The sequence below is a fragment of the Microcaecilia unicolor genome, chromosome 7 (genome assembly GCF_901765095.1).
Source record: "Microcaecilia unicolor chromosome 7, aMicUni1.1, whole genome shotgun sequence".
NCBI classification, from domain to species: Eukaryota; Metazoa; Chordata; class Amphibia; order Gymnophiona; family Siphonopidae; genus Microcaecilia; species Microcaecilia unicolor.
Window position 1 is genome coordinate 251,706,503 of NC_044037.1, and position 16,813 is coordinate 251,723,315.

The following is a 16,813-nucleotide window of genomic DNA, read 5'->3' on the forward strand; positions in this document are numbered from 1 at the left end:
GGGTCGATATTCAGTGTTGCTCCTAAGCCATTTAAACCATGCTGAACGGCTGAGCCATTGATGTTCAGCAGCACTTACATTGGCTCTGACCACCTTGGTACTGTCCGGATAGTGCTAGGGTAGTCTGGGGCAGTGTCAGGAAGGAGCTGGCATGGGTCATATTCAGTGCCAGTGCCCACACAGCTAAAATGTCAGATAAGACTACACAAAATCAGTCCTCGCTTTGCTCTTTTATGAAAGGCTGACTCCGACTGGTAGTACCATGATACTACTGCTAGGGGGGTCAGCTCCATCATTTCTGAACCTTGACTCGACGAGGTAGGAGAGGAAGGGAACTGCTCACACAATGGTCCACTAGACCACCAGGTCTAAGGTGGGGGGATTGGATTGGGGAGCTGTGGGAGGGGTCAGAAGAGTTGCCACAGGTGCTGCTTTAGTCAGCTTTGGTGATACCTCCTTATATTCAACAACCAGGTTCCAAAACATAAAGGCTTTTATTCAGCAAAAAGAATTAAATTCCATAAGCAGAGTTAAGTCTCAAAACACAGCACAAGTCCTTCTAACATGTGGCTTAGGACTCAAAGGTAAAAAGAAACGAAACAGTTCACACTTCAAGTTCATTATTAAGCACTTCACTCTATGCTTCCCTCAGGTTTGCCAAAAGGAATTTATGCAAAATAGCACAGGAAGGGTTTAACTGTTTTTCCATAACCAAACTTGCTGTTTGAGTCCATAGCAGCCTATAAGATTCTCACAGATTTGAACTAGCGTTTCAAGGACATAGCCTAGAGCTGTGCCCTTAATGAACCGCTCACTGACCAGACGATTTCCCAACCTGATCACAGCTATAGCTAGGACTGTACCAGGAACAGTCTCTACACCCTCCATATGGTTGCAACTGAGGATATGGGTTGTGCAGGGGAAATTCCCATAGTCTCATAAGAACATAAGAGTAGCCATACTGGGTCAGACCAATGGTCCATCTAGCCCAGTATCCTGTTTCCAAACAGTGGCAAGCCAGGTCACAAGTACCTAGCAGAAACCAAATTAGTAGCAATGTTTCATGCTACCAAACCTGGGGCAAGCAATTGCGTCCCCATGGCTGTCTCAATAGCAAACTACTGTTACCACATCCTCCTCCTCCACTGACAACTGTTCCCTCCTTCCAGAACAAACTTAATACACCCAGGCAGTTGCCCCCTCACTCCCCCCCCCCTCTCTCTCTTCAGGCAGGTCAGTCCCTGTCTTATGACAGTGTTTCCCTGGTGAGGACAGGACTTGACTAGGACTGCTCAGGAACAGTCTCTACACCCTTCACATGGCTGAAACTGAAGACATGGATTATACAGGAGACATTCCTCATATTATCTTCACTAGCAACTGTTCCCCCTTCTAGAACAAAGTCCATTCATTCAGGCAGTTGCCCCTTGAACCCTCTTTCTCTCTTTCTTTCTTCAGGCAGGTCAGTCCCTGTCTCATGACATCATTTTCCCAGTGAGAACCGGCCCCAGTTCCTTCCACTTCTCCCACTGACCAAGCACTACATTAACTTTAGGGTCCTCTTACCCTTGGGTTGGGTAGTCCGTTTACCCCTGCAGCTGGTTCTCCTTTTTTCCTCTCTTCTTCTGTGTCTCCCTCAGATAACAACAAGCTTTTTACCTTAGCATCTTCCCTGAGAGTTTCCAAGCCTCTCTTTGGCTTCCAGGGTATACTGCTTAGTGAGTCAGGAGAATAGGGCGGGATCAAAGTCCTGGCTTGCCCCTCGGACTGACCCCTTTCCCTCCAGGAAAGCATAACAGATGTGTAGCAACTCCCTTCCTTAGGTTGGGCCAGGTTTTCTCTCTTCTAGGGGTTTTGTGCCCTGTCCTGAGAAGGACAGAACTAAGCATCACTGGGAAGGGTTTTGAACCTTGGGAAACTGCCTTTCTTGGTAATTATGATCACCCTTCTCCTGCTGCAACCATTCAAACGATGCATACTCAGCTATCAAGATAAATTCTTCTCCTCTCAAAAAGTATTTATAAGGGCAGTCAGATATGAAAAGACTACAGGGAGACCAGGGTGTCTTATACATCACTATATATATATATATATATATATATATATATATATATATATATATATATATATATATATATATATCTTTTGATGTATAGTAACTAACGGTCCTGTTTACTATGCCACACTAGCGTTTTTAGGGCCCTAAGTAAATGTAACTAGTTACTTTACTTAAGTAAAAGCTTTGTTAATGTTACTTGTAAAGAGGTACAGGATAACATTTGTTACTTTTACTGAACTAAATTTTGCCAATTTTTGCTACTTTTACTCAGTGATAAGTAGTAGTAGTAGTAGTTACATTTAATGCTTACAGTTAAAGTAAAAACGGAAGGGAGATGTAAACGAGAATTCCTCAGTAAATCAAATGAAACTGCAAAACTGGGAACAGGATTTACGTTGTCACGCAAACAGTAGATCATCTCATCTTAAGTTTTGCTGTTCAGCGAATATAAGCTATAAGAACAGTGTAGTTGCCTGTGTTTGTTGAACTGGTTACATTGTAGTTGCAGTACATTTTACTCAAAAAGTATTATATTAGGCAACAACTTTTTTACTTTTACTTAATTAAATTTTTTAATGTGTTCTTCACTGTACTATTTACTTTAACTTAAGTATTAAAATATACATTTACTTGTTCTTTTATACTTTGACCTAGTACTTTGAACAACACTGTGTGTGTGTCTAGTACTTTGAACAAGAGAGTGAGAGAGAGAGAGAGAGAGAGAGAGAGAGAGAGAGAGAGAGAGAGAGAGCGACCTGCTGAGCAAAGTTTGGAGGGGTAAATTTGGGCAACATTTTTGAAAGTTTTGTGTACTATAGGTTCAGTAGAATGGGACTATGGAGATTTTTTGTTTTAGAACTTTGATGTTTTTCATGCTCTATAGCCTAAAAACTACCAGGGGTATATGATAAATGTTTCTCATTTGTTAAAGAGACAGACCTGAGGCTGAAAGTTTGCAGGATTGTGCAGTTGATATCCCTCTATCTTGTGGTATAAATAAGACACATACACCACTTTTGGTACCTTTTCACTCAACATGTCATATGTATATATATTTAAGATATATTTGGCATAATTGACTTTTTATGTGGCTATGTTAACATTTGACTTTAATGGATAATTGACATTTTCAGAAAAAAAAATCATGATGATTTAAAATTAGTAGGAAGAACATGCCTCTGCATCTAATAGCAACAGCTTTTTGTAACAAACCATCTGCAGCACCTAGTTATCTGCACAGAAAAATGTCTATTAAGACTGAGGTCAGGGAAACACAATGTAATCCATGTAGGTAAACGAAATGTAGAACTTCAACCATCTAATGATTTCAATCTACCTTAAAAGGGGGGAAACAAAACAGAAAGCTCTAAAGTGAAGGATTATTTCACTAATAACTTTCCATACACCTATCCACCAAAACGACCAACTTCTTGCTAAGTTGAATAATGCAGCAAACTGGATTCAATATATCTAAAAATATCACTCAAATCAGCATTCTGCACCATGGATCACACCCCAAACAACACTTCACATTCTATTGAACTTCACACATAGAGACACTTAAACAACTAGAAAAATATGAGTACAACAAGAAAAGAAAAAATAATATAGCTAGAAGAAAACCCAGGACAGAAACAAAGAAACCGATTTACCAATTTACAATTAAAGTATGAAAATAAGAACCATCTATGCCCTACAAACATTTCAGAGTGGATTTGATTCGTAGCAAGGGTGATTAGTTGAAGCATATGGACTGTATTCTTTCTGTGGCTGGCGTCAGAGAGCCATGCCAAAATCTGTGCTTCTCACAGATTCTACCATTTTTTTTGAAATGTAGAAGTAGTTGGATGTTGTCAGAATTTTACAGGTCAATAATATAGAGTTGTACTCTTTACAAATGGCCTAAAGTATGAAGAAACACAGTTAGGCCAAGTCTCTGGGATGTGTTAGGAGACTTCTGGGTTCTCTCCCCTGCTGTTGGAATAGCCTATTAGAGCAGCAAGGGTAACTGTGTTCAAATCTCCCTCCCACTGCTTGTAATCCTGGGTAAATCACTGAGGGAGTCTTTTGTTTATTTATTTATTGCATTTGTATCCCACATTTTCCCACCTATTTGCAGGCTCAATGTGGCTTACAGAGTTTTGTTATGACATAGTCATTCCAGGATATCAGATACAATTAGTAATATACAGAGATTAAGAAAGGGAAGAGAGAAGGAAGGTGTTGGGCAGGATAGTATAGATGGTGGATTTTAATAACTGGGTGGGTTGGTGAGGTAGTTTTGTAAGGCAGAAGCATCTCTAGTGGGCATCTCTAGTGTTTAGCACATGCTTATTTTTAGTGTGTGCTAAAAACGCTAATGCACCTTTGTAAAATGGGCCCTTTAGCCCTGCATTACCTCAGGTACAAACTTACCCCCCTGTTTACTAAACCGAGTGGCAATGCCAACATAGCCCATTCAAAGTGAATGGGATGTGTTAGCATTAGCGCACGGCTTAGTAAACGGGGGGGGGGGGGGGGGGGGGCTTAGAGTGTAAGCCCTTCTAGGGCAAGGAAAATGCCTACTGTAGCTGGCTGTAATTTACCTTGATTTGCTGAGAAAAGCATGAGCTAAATTCAAATCCCTTTTATCCTAGGATACTGCAGCAGAGCTCCTGTTTTAGGTGCAAGGGCTTTGGTCTCCTCAAGGACAGCTGCAGAACAGCTGCCCAACAACCTCTGCCTCTTCTGGAGTCCCTGATATGCCTGGTGCAGCAGCGCATGTCATGGGGACAGAAAGAGTACACGATCACTAGCTACATGGCAGAGTCTCTTCCTTTGCTCCTTATCAAACTTTTTCAATTTCAAAAAGGAAATATATGGTACATAGGAGATATAGCAGCGGCAAAGTGATGTCCAGGAAGTGGGAGAAAGGAAAGAAGAGAATGTGAGAAAAGAAGAGAGACAACAGGGGGTAGACTCAATATGTATACTTTCAAGAAAGGTGGGAGAGGGGACATATGATAGAGACATTTAAATACCTATGCGGCATACGTGCACAGGAGGCGAGTCTCTGTCAGTTGAAAGGGAGCTCTGGAGCAAGGGGATATAGAATGAAGGTGAAAGGAGATAGACTTAGAAGTAACCTGAGGAAATTACTGCTTCATGGAAAGGGTTGACATTCGTAAAATGGCCTCTCAGTGGAAGTTGTGGAGATGAAAACTGTATCTGAATTCAAAAGAGCTTTGGACAAGTACATAGGCTCTCTAAGGGAGTAATAGGGAGAGTAGATGTCATGAATGGGCAGACTTCATTTTCTGTGTTTCTATCTTTATGTTTCTAGAAGAGGGGAGAAGAGGTGATCTGAGGGGAGAGACAGAGTAGGGACTCAATGGTGAGACAGAGCAGGGACCCAATGGTGAGACATTGTTGAGGATATTTTATAAAGGATTTTATGCATATAATAGGGCCTTTCTAAAATTACCTCAGGGGATCCACTTGTCAAAGTATGCGCAGTGACAAGGTGTGCACTTTTACACAACCCACATGTAGGCATGCTCTTGGACAGAGTTATGTTATATTATGCACTGCTTGTATTCCGCAATTACCAAAAAGAGAGAGAAACAAAAAGACCAGATATAAGCACAATAGAGAGAGACAGACAGACACACACACACACACACACACACACACACGTTCTAAATGCTTTCCTGAGTGACTAATAGTTACTAATGTTTCCTAATTCTTGAAGACTTCTCCAGTCCTTTTTTAATATTTTTGTGAGGAATATTGTGAGTAAAGTTTGCTCTTTCCAAATCTGATGTACTGACACAACAAAATGTAAAAAAAAAAATTCAAGAGGGGTATAGAGCTTCTATAGATGGGTAAAAAAAATATCATTGAGTAACACTGATTTAGTCAAGTTGTTTTCATAACTTTAAACAGTACCATAGTGCTTTGATATATTTTAATGTATATGAATGGGCTGATACTGGACTCAGAAATAAAAAAAAAAAGAGACCATTGTTTAGAAAGCCCACCTATTCAATGTCGCTTTCGGCACCTAACCTTTATGCCTCTATTCAGGAAATCTAGACTGCCCCAATTTGGCTGCCCTATTTTGACTGACTGTACATTTGTCCTTTAGATTGTAAGCTCCTCGAGCAGGGACTGTCCTTATCTGTTAAACTGTACAGCGCTGCGTAACCCTAGTAGCGCTTTAGAAATGTTAAGTAGTAGTAGTAGTAGAAAGAGGTGCTCCACTTCTCATAGTCTATCCACAGAGTGTTAATATTGGAACTGCATCAGACCTCATGCTTAGAGGAGACCTGCCCCAGAGAAGATAGAGACTGCTGGAGTTCAGTGAAATCAGTAGCGTAGACAATCAAACAGCTTAAGGCTCTCAGATCTTCTGAATGACTGCCAGAATGATTGTACTTTCCTGCCTTCTGGAGTTGGATCTCAAGGCCTAGAGATGTATGAGTGTTGTGCTATGAAAAATACACAAATACTTCACTCTGTGTGGCATCCCTTTCCCACTTGTTGTGGGGATTGGGGCAGGTAGTGTCATTGATTGGGAGCATTTGGTTGCTTGATCTTACAACATAGGTCTAGTTTTCTTGCTACTGCGGTTACTAGTGGTGTTTGTAGACTGGAGGTATATGTGAGTGATGGGGGAGTGGGGGGGATGGGTTCATACTTCCAGACTTCTAATGTTATAAGTGTCTGGAGGTAGAAGGTGAGGGTTGGGGGCGGCAAAAAGGGGAAAAAGGCAGAATGAAAGTGGTAATGCTTCTACGCTTTTCATCCTGCTAGAGGGACCTGGTCTTCCTGTTGCAGGGTTGGGAAGATGTAAGAAAATTTGTGGAAAAATGGAAATGGCAGAGGGGAGTAAGAATTGGGGGGGGGGGGGGGGTTGGAGTTAGAATGGTTTGTGCTCAATATTTAAAACAGCAAAAGGTTAAGGCGATCAAAGATGAGAAATTAGGAAATAAAAGGAAGGGAAATTGGAGGTCTGAAAAGTAGAGTTTAGTGTAGGATACAAGAAAGAGAAAAGTGTAGAGCTGGGGTTAGAGAGAGAGAGAAGTAGAAATGAGTGAAATAAAAGACATGTTGAGATGGAAGAAGAGAGTGATGAAGAACAAAAGAAGAAAGCAGAGACAGAACTATTGAATATCATGAATAATAAAGGTAGAATGTAGCTTATATATTTGAATATAACTTACAGTACTACATTATTGGGGCAGTTTTGAATAGCCCACATTTTTTGCCATGTATCCAGGCACTTTTAGTCCACACGCATTACAGTCCTTTGACAATGAGTAGTCAGAGGGCATATGAGCTGTATACATCTGCATACTTGAAGCCTGGGTACACTGGAAAATGCTACATCCACACACTATAGACATCCTGGGGTACACCTTTTTCTAGCCTGGCTAAAAGCATGTGTGTTGTAATAGCCAGCATGCTCATTTAACTTTTAGAGGACAGTTTTCAACCAGCCAGTTGGGTAATTGTTTTTTGAAAATTGTTGTTCTCTTAATCTATATGCTCAGTGTGCAGTGGCGGCCAAAAAAGCAAACGGGATGGTAGGAATTATTAGAAAAAGGATGCAAAATAAGACCAAGAATATTATAATGCCTCTGCATCGCTCCACGGTATGACCTCACCTTGAATACTGTGTTCAGTTCTGGTTGCCGTATCTCAAAAAAGATCAAGTGGAATTAGAAAAGGTTTAAAGAAGAGCGACCAGAATGATAGAGGGGATGGAACTGCTCCCATATGAGGAAAGGCTAAAGAGGTTAGGTCTCAGCTTGGAAAGAGATGGCTGGGGGTGGGGGGGATATGATTAAGGTCTATAAAATCCTGAGTGGTGTAGAATGGGTAAAAGTGAATCAATTTTTCACTCTTTCCAAAAGTACAAAGACCAGGGGACACAATGAAATTACATAGAAATACTTTTAAACCAAATAGGAGGAAGTATTTTTTTCACTCATAGTTAAGCTCAGGAACTTGTTGCTGGAGGATGTGGTGACAGCAGTTAGTGTATCTGGGTTTAAAAAAGGTTTGGACAAGTTCCTGGAGGAAAAGTGTATAATTTGTTACTGAGGTGGACATTGGTGAAGCCACGGCTTGCCCTGGGCTTGGTAGCATGGAATGTTGCTACTAATTGGGTTTCTGCCACATACTTGTAACCTGGATTGGCCACTGTTGGAAGCAGGACACTGATAGTTGGTTTGACTCAGTACAGCTTTTCTTATGTTCTTAATATTTTTTTTGGCTTAGCTTCCTCTTTTGTTTTATTTTTTTTACTTGATTTATAAATTACTCTACCAGAATCTGCATAGAATGATGCACAACAGTATTAACACACCCAGGGGTCCTTTTACAAAGGTGTGCTGAAAAATGGCCTGCGGTAGTGTAGACATGTGTTTTGGGCGCGCGCAGAATAATTTTTAGCGCACCTGTAAAAAAATGCCTTTTTAAAATTTTTGCCGAAAATGGACGTGTGGCAAAATGAAAATTGCTGCACGTCCATTTTGGGTCTGAGACCATACCGCAAGCCATTGACCTAGCGGTAAGGTCTCGCGTGGTAACAGGGTGGTAATGTTCTATGTGCGTAAAATGATGATTACTGCCCATGCGCCAGAAAATAAAAATATTTTCCGGCGTGCGTAGCAGATGCGTGTCAAAAATGAAATTACCACAAGGGCCATGCGGTAGTCGGGCAGTAACTCAAAATTGACGTACGTTGGGCACATGTAGGCTCCTACACAGCTTAGTAAAAAGGCCTCCCAGTCAGAACCAGCCTCTTGAGCTGTAATGCAATGAACCTTCATTTATAACTTTTGGGACTTTTCTCCTGTTTTATAACCCCCTACCTAGTCCAGCAACTGTAGTGATGGTCTTTAGCTTGGGACTACAGGTCTCTGGTACACATATACCTTAGTTTAAGTCTGGCCAGTAGTGGCTGAGACTCTTTCCCCCTTAGCTAGAGGCCATGAATGCTCTCCTAGCAGCATTCCTAGCCATGGTCTGCAGGGGGATCAGAAGGCAGGCCTGGGAACCAAACCTGGGACTTCTGCATGGTACAGCACTGCCAGAGAGCTACCAGACTACCCTATGTGAAATGGATTTTAAAACGTTTACAGTTATATCTGCAGTAACGCCTCCTGTTAATACTCTCTCCTGCACTGTGCTCCTTTCAGCATAATCTCGTGCATTTGGAGGAATGATGAAGGTAAAGATGATCTGTTTGGTGCAACCCTCTACCTACCTGTTTCTCCATAGGCAGTAGAACAGACGAGCTGTCAGGAAGAAGAGGCAGCCATACTTCTGTATCAGAAGAGCCAAAGACTGCCATAGACCTATGTCACTGACTTGTAGGGAGGTATTGGGTGGTGGAGGGAGAGGGGCAGGTTGCAAAGAGAGGCCCCTTGTGTTGTTATCATATTCGGTCTTGCTCAAGCCCAAGGACCCAATTTTCAGGATAACTAAAATAAGCCAAGCAACCTGGTTCTCAGACCAAAAGTATATAAATATGCCACTCAACGTGATCACTGTGGTTACCCTGAAACATGACATTTTTGGAGGCTGCAAGAATCAGAGTTGAGAATCACTGATAACTGAGAGATATTTTGCAAAGCAGCATGCTTTCTTTTACTTCTGCAGATGCAGACTAAAGCCTGGTAATTAAAACAAGCAATTACTGGTTGAACAAATAATACAATGAAAACTAGAAAAACTAGACAGATGTGTTTTGTTTTCATTCTGTAACAGTGTCTACCATTTTTTCTAGAGGTTAAAATAGAAAAAGGTATATTTTAAATCAATAAAAATGTCTCTATTCCTTTGGTCTCATTGAAATAGCATTTGTAATAGAGCTGATCGTGAGTGTGCATTCTAAAATCCATAGTAGATCGGATTAATTCCTCATTCAAAATGCAGTGTTACTGGCTATGTTCCAGTGAACAATCAGAAACTCAACTACACAACCCAGTTTGCCTTTGTAGAGATTTACACACCAGAGAAATTTGATTTTCTAGTTCATATTTTTATGATGTGTAATCCTCTGTGTAAGGGTGCTGCTGCACAGGAACTTTAAATTGGGCCAGTAAAGGGGAATGGGAAATGGGACTTGATATACAGCCTTTCTGAGGTTTTTGTAACTACATTCAAAGCGGTTTTCATATATTCAGGTACTTATTTTGTACCAGGGGCAATGGAGGGTTAAGTGACTTGCCCAGAGTCACAAGGAGCTGCAGTAGGAATTGAACTCAGTTCCCCAGGATCAAAATCCACTGCACTAACCAGGAGGCTACTCCTAAAGCATTTGCTCAGTTGATATTAGCTGCTGGACTAATTATGTAAAGAATATTGTGTGCCAATATTTATTATTTTATGCTCCACAGAAAATCGAGTGGAAATTCTTCTTCGAGTCTTGGAGAAATGGTGTCTGGCACCTTCCGGGCAACCCCACCCTCCACTGGTGAGCTCTACATGTCTTTGTTTTTCATTGGAGCACTCTACATTGTCATGTGAGACAGCGAAACAGAAGCATGCACTCATGAGAGAATTTGCAGTGAAGATGCTTCCCATTCACAAAACTGAAATGTTAATGGTACCAAAGTCGTTTAATAGCTTATGGGCCCTTTTACTAAGCTGTAGTAAAAGGGGCCCTGTGCTAGTGGCAGCAGCTCTTTTTGCCATGCGCCAGGTCCCTTTTTACTGCAGTGGGTGAAAATAACCAAAAATGAAATGGCCGTGCAGTAGGTTCACACTTGCCGCCACCCATTGAGGTGGCGGTAAGGGCTCCCATGCTAACCTGGCGGTAACCGGGGCAATACGCAATGCTGCTCGATTACTGTCGGGTAACTCCCTGTGGAAATATTTTTTTCAATATTTCCACTAGCGGCAGAAATGGTGCTCTGAGGGTGGTACCCGTGTTGGGCCGGCGGTAGTTCCGGGTCGCCTTTCGGCAGCCCTTTAATAAAATGGCCCCTTAGTGAGCAGACTTTCAAGGCTACTGAATTCTCTTCTTTAAGAATTCCTCAAGTGCCGCAACCCAGTCAATGTTTCAGGATTTTCCCCGATCAATATGCATGAGATCTATTTGTATACAATGGAGAAAATTCACTGCAATGTTACATTTGCAAATGCTTGGAAAACCAACATTAAATAGGTCTGAATGGTACTAAGAACAAGAAGTGCTGTGGTATCAATATAGCTCTGCTCAGTAAAGATTTGTTTCCACTTGGCCTAAAGTTGCAGTGGCGTACCAAGGGGGGGGCAGTCCGCCCCGGGTGCACGCCACTGGGGGGAGTGCCGCGCGCCTGTCGGCTCTTCGTTTTCATGCTCCCTTTGCCCCGGAACAGGTTACTTCCTGTTCCGGGGCAGAGGGAGCATGAAAACGAAGAGCCGGCAGGTGCGCGGCACCCCCCCCCCCAGCGGCGTGCACCCCGGGGGGGGGGGGGGTTCTTTCACCGGGGGGGGGGTCACGTTGTTCTGGGGGGGGCGCTGCACCCGGGGGGCGGGGCGCATTGGCGATCCGCCCCGGGTGTCAGCCCCCCTAGGAACGCCACTGTAAAGTTGTAAATCATTTTCTGCATGTATAACCTTGCCGTCACCTGCAGAATAATTGAAATTTGCCTAAAATATCTATCCAAAATTTGATAGGCAAGCAAGACTGTAACAAATCTTAATATTTAAGCACTTTTAAATCATGTATTTGTAATAACACAGTGGAAACATTTTCTTCAATTGGAGTAGACATTTCTATCATTTGCACTGCACTCCTGCATTGAGGGCTGTTGTGTCCAGTACTGTTTATGGACATGTGGGCAGCCTTTCAATGTGAAGCAGCTCATTATCCACAGCAGGTGTTCATTCAAGAATTCATGAACTATTTCTTAACTGAAAATGATTCGTCTGTTACGTGGATCATTATCGGCCAGGATTGGCATGTTCATTTTTTTTCTAGTGCCTTCAGGCTTGGGAAAGGGTTTTATTACAGGGCTCTTCAGTGGTGCACCATGTTAAAATGGCACGCTGTACATTTGGGTGTTGAAAATGATAAATTTAGGACATGATGTGTCTTAGGTTAGGGCTGAGGTTTTCAACCCAGTCCTCGGGGCACACCAAACCAGTTGGGGTTTTCAGGCTATCCCTATTGAATTCAATGGAGATATCCTGAAAACCCTGACTGGCTGAGTGTGCCCCATGGAATGCGTTGAAAACGTCTGGGTTAGGGACTCCTTCTTTGATGCCACAGCTCATTGCTGAGTCTATTGGGGAGTTCAGACTGCTGAAGCATCTTCCTGATAGACCTGGCGGAATGTAGGAGCAAAGCTGCCTGCTATCTGGAAAGACGGTCTGATATCACACTGCAAATAGAGCCACTGATGTACCAAAAGGAATGCTGCTATGCAATCCCCTGAAACAGAGAACTGACAAAAAAAGAAAAAAAGTGGCAAGATTTATTTATTCCTCTGAGAATAGAAGAGATAACAATAAACAACAAAATGACATAATCTTCTTGCAAATTCTTTTGCTGTCAAACTTGATGATGAAGAGCTATATCAGGATTTATGTTTTGTTTTCTTTTATTTTAGCAAAACAGAAGCAAAAAGTGGTAAGTGTCATCTGCTTTCTGGTTAGCACTATCCTTTTTACTAGTTGCAAAGCTGATAATATACTTGTAGCGAATCCTTCAGGAATCTTATGTTATGGACGTATCCTAGGGTAAAGTTAGAAGAGGAAGACCACTCTCCTTACCTTCCAAGTCCTTTGGATGTGGGACAGGGAAGGCAGACTCACTTTAAGTGCTTGCTAGATGATGTATGTGGCTGCTTTCTCGGGCACTCTCCAAGTATTCCCCATTAACCCAAATAAGGTCAGATCCAGTCCAAGGTTTGGCTGTATAATAAATTCTAAATTTTATTGGCTAAGTAAATATCAGATCAACTGTTCCCTTCACAGACAGACATATAAGTAGGACATTTAGAACTTTTCTTTCTCTCTAACTCATCTTGAGACTCCGGCATCCATTTCAGAACTCTTTGCTCCAGATGCCAGAAAATCCTCGTCCTCTTCACTACCAACTCACACTCAATAACTTAACATTTTTAACTCTTACATCCATGAACACGTATCTCCAGCCTGCAAGATGACTTACAGAAGTCTCCCAAACTCTTCATTCCCAGGGCTCCCAAAAATCAAGGGGAAACTCTGAATAAGAACCCCCCCCCAACTTCTCTCAGTCATCACATATCTTTTGTGCTCTCCTCTCCCCCTGTGAAAATCTCAATATTTAAACTCAACTATCATGATTATCCCAACATTACCCATTCTAGAACAATCTTGTAAAAATGCATAGATGAACATTACACTTTTAGATATTAAACTTTGCATTGTATGTAAGTACATAATAACAGCAATTCCCAAAAACCTTTTACCCCAGTAAGGAAAAGATTCTATACATGGTGTCGAAAAATACCCACATAAGCGGTATTCTATAAGCCACGCCTAAAGTCCAGCGCAGTTTATAGAACAACTGCTTAAGCGGAGAGATCACGTGTAAAGTTAGGTGCTGCCATTTGCACCAATGAAAATGTGGTGCAAATGCCTGTACCTTAATTTACACATGGAGCACCATTATTCTGTAACTCTGCGTGTAACTCAAAACCATGACCCTCCCATTTCTGCACTCCCCTTTATTGAGTGTGTGTAAATGTTAAATGCAGATCCTGCATCTAACTTTACGTGCACTAGTCACAATTTAATTAGTGCCAATAACTGCTTATTAAAAAACAATTATTGGCACTAATTGGCTCATTATTCTATTAAATTGCATGCACAAATTGGGAACAGACCTAAATTTGTGCACACAAATTTTGGCGACCTTTATACAATCAAGGGGTAAATGGCTATCTGCTTTCCCTGCTGGTAAACGTACATGCTGATGGTTTTATTAACACATATATTTATCTGGAGAATCTACCGTCTTGCTTTGATTGCAGATGCACTTCCCCTCTCCCCCAAAAGGTGCTGCTGCTCTAGGTGACTGCCTAGTTTGCCTAATGATTAAGCTGGCCCTGCTTTTTCCATCCTGCAGAGCAATACCAAGACCCTGAACAGGGTAGTTCAGCCATTTTGACCCTTGTGTGCTGACCCTACTCAGACAGGTTTTCAGAACTAGGGATTCTCATCTCCTAACCCTTGAGACTTCTTCCCTATGGTCAACACCACTGAAATAAAGAAATGCTTCTCTTTCACCTGGACCTCAACCTGTCTGGTAATCATAGCCCAATTTCCACAAGACCTGGAGCACAGGGCTGTTTTAGCTTGCTACTTGTCTTAGGATGGCAGAGAATATTCAAACCACCAATAACTTCTGTCTTTTTCTGGAGCTTTGAAGCAGCAAATCAGTATTGGGGTCAAACCCTCACATGGACTGAGACTGCAGGCTGCTGCTGCATCTTGATTCTAGATGGCAAAAAATAGACAAATCTCTGTTCTAGAGATTTCTTATACTCCTCTGACATCATCTAATTTCCTCTAATAGCCTTCCAAATGGAGAAGCTATCTACATACACATCCCCACATTATATTACCACATACAGCTATCAGGGCTAGTGTTACCCCCGCAGCACACCATTACACCTTGCCTCAAGCCAAATAAGTTGGTGTCCATCCTTGCTCCAAAGTACACTAGTTGCTGATGTTGCACGGGGCAAAACACTGGTCTAGCCATGGCCCTGGTAACCTAGTCTGTTCTGCAGCCACTGAGTTAGTAACTAAGACATACTGTATGAGTGGAGGAGTAGCCTAGTGGTTAGTGCAGTGGGCTTTGCTCCTGGGGAACTGAGTTTGATTCCCACTGCAGCTCCTTGTAACTCTGGGCAAGTCACTTAACCCTCCATTGCCCCTGGTACAAAATAAGTACCTGAATATACTATGTAAATCGCTTTGAATGTAGTTGCAAAAATACTACAGAAAGGCAGTATATCAAGTCCCATTTCCCTTTCCCTAAATCATATTGGTAGGATATTTTAGTGACCTAAGTTGCATGCTGATGTAGCTAACTTGGTTTATCTTTGCTTTCAGACAGAACATGTGCCTCCTTATGACGTGGTACCATCCATGAGGCCTGTGGTATTAGTGGGTCCTTCCCTGAAAGGATATGAGGTATACGACCTAGTTGATTTGTTCTGAACATATAGTTTGAATTGTTTCCCAGTTTACGATAGCAAACAAATCAGTGTTGATCTTCAGCTGCATCCAAACACTTTGAAATAAATTCTGATGTCATCAAATTCACTCACCCTGTCAGTGCTAAGATAGTTCAGTTACTTCCTATGGGGAGTCAGGATGTATGGAACATTATGTATGGCTGAAAAAGCACCTTGCTTCACCATGCCTATGAGTACATGGATCAGAGTTTTTTGCTCATTTTCAAAAATTGTTTCAGTTTTCCACTGGCATTTTCTCTACTATAAGGATAGGGATGCTTTCATTGATAAATCAGAAACTATTTTTGCACCACCACCTTCCCTCATATCTGACTAAAATGACTGGAAATTGTCCTTATTTTAAAATTTAGAATCTAATTTACAGGAAATCTTTTGTCTCACCTATGGTTTATAGAGATGCTTCTATGTAATGCAGCATGTGAAGAATCTAAAGACTTACAGCCTTCAACAAGTAAATTATGGCATAGGCAGGTAATATTAGTTGATTAGTTGTCTAACTGGTATAGTAGAAAGAGATATGCTAAAAGCAGTGCTGAATACTAGTGGACTAAGAAGTGAGATCGAGGCTAGTAGAGAGAGAGAGAGAGAGAGAGAGAGAGAGAGAGAGAGAGAAGGCCAGGAACCTGCCACATAACTGCAGCTGCTTATTGTTTTCAATAATGCAATGCAAAAATCTTCAGCAGTGATCAGGAAACAGACATGAAGCATCATTACGCTATAAACTGCACTGCAGTGCATTTGGCTGATTAGTTTAAGTGCAATAAAGCTTGATTACTTTTTTTGTCTTTAGCTATTGGTCTGTTGGCAAGCAGTTTCTACAAGTTTGTTCACACACTGCAGCACATGTCTAAGTAAAGTATGTGTTTGGGCAGACCATGCTTTTTAAAAATATTCTTACTTTGCAATTTAAGGAGGTGCCTATGCTTCAGCAAGAGGGCACATTCACAAGCCAAAAAGTATATATTTTCAGGGTGGGGGAGGATGTGTAGAAATAAAGAAAAAACTGATTTCTATCTTTATAGATCTAATTACGTGTTACTCTATCCCTACAGCACTAATAGACATAAATTTATCAAAAAGGTTTTTTTGGGGGGATCATCAGCGGATGGTATATTCATCTAGTTCTTAAATAGACACCCCATGCTGCTGGGTGTCTTCATTAGTCTTAGTTTTTTATATATATAAATGTCAAAACAACTTTTCTTAGAATTTCCTCATTCATAGAATGTGCAAAAACCTTCTCGTAGAGGAATATAAAATGAGAACTTATTTGAGTAGTCTTGGTAATCACTGCTGATGTTTTGCAGAGCCATATGCAGACATAGCTATGGTTCGCAAGTCTGCTTCAGGGCAACACGGTCTCCTTCAGTTCAAAGCAAGTTCTCCATTTGTATGTGGCTGCGCTATGGAGAAAACCTGTTTTGAGCTGGACTAGATTCTATATATCACGCCTTAAAAATCAACGTTGAAACAAAATAGGCCTAGGCATATGCTATAAAATACACCTAAGTTTAGGCATACTTTA

At 41.5% G+C, this 16,813-nt stretch overlaps 1 protein-coding gene across 1 annotated transcript in view; it reads left to right on the top strand.

Annotated features, from left to right (window-relative positions):
• CACNB4 (calcium voltage-gated channel auxiliary subunit beta 4) overlaps nucleotides 1-16,813 on the top strand; it is a 202,420-nt gene that overhangs the window by 122,924 nt on the left and 62,683 nt on the right. Inside the window, exons 5-7 of the mRNA XM_030209207.1 lie at nucleotides 10,450-10,526; nucleotides 12,649-12,668; nucleotides 15,143-15,223. Of these exons, the coding sequence (XP_030065067.1) occupies nucleotides 10,450-10,526; nucleotides 12,649-12,668; nucleotides 15,143-15,223 (178 nt within the window). The remainder of the gene's footprint in view (nucleotides 1-10,449; nucleotides 10,527-12,648; nucleotides 12,669-15,142; nucleotides 15,224-16,813) is intronic.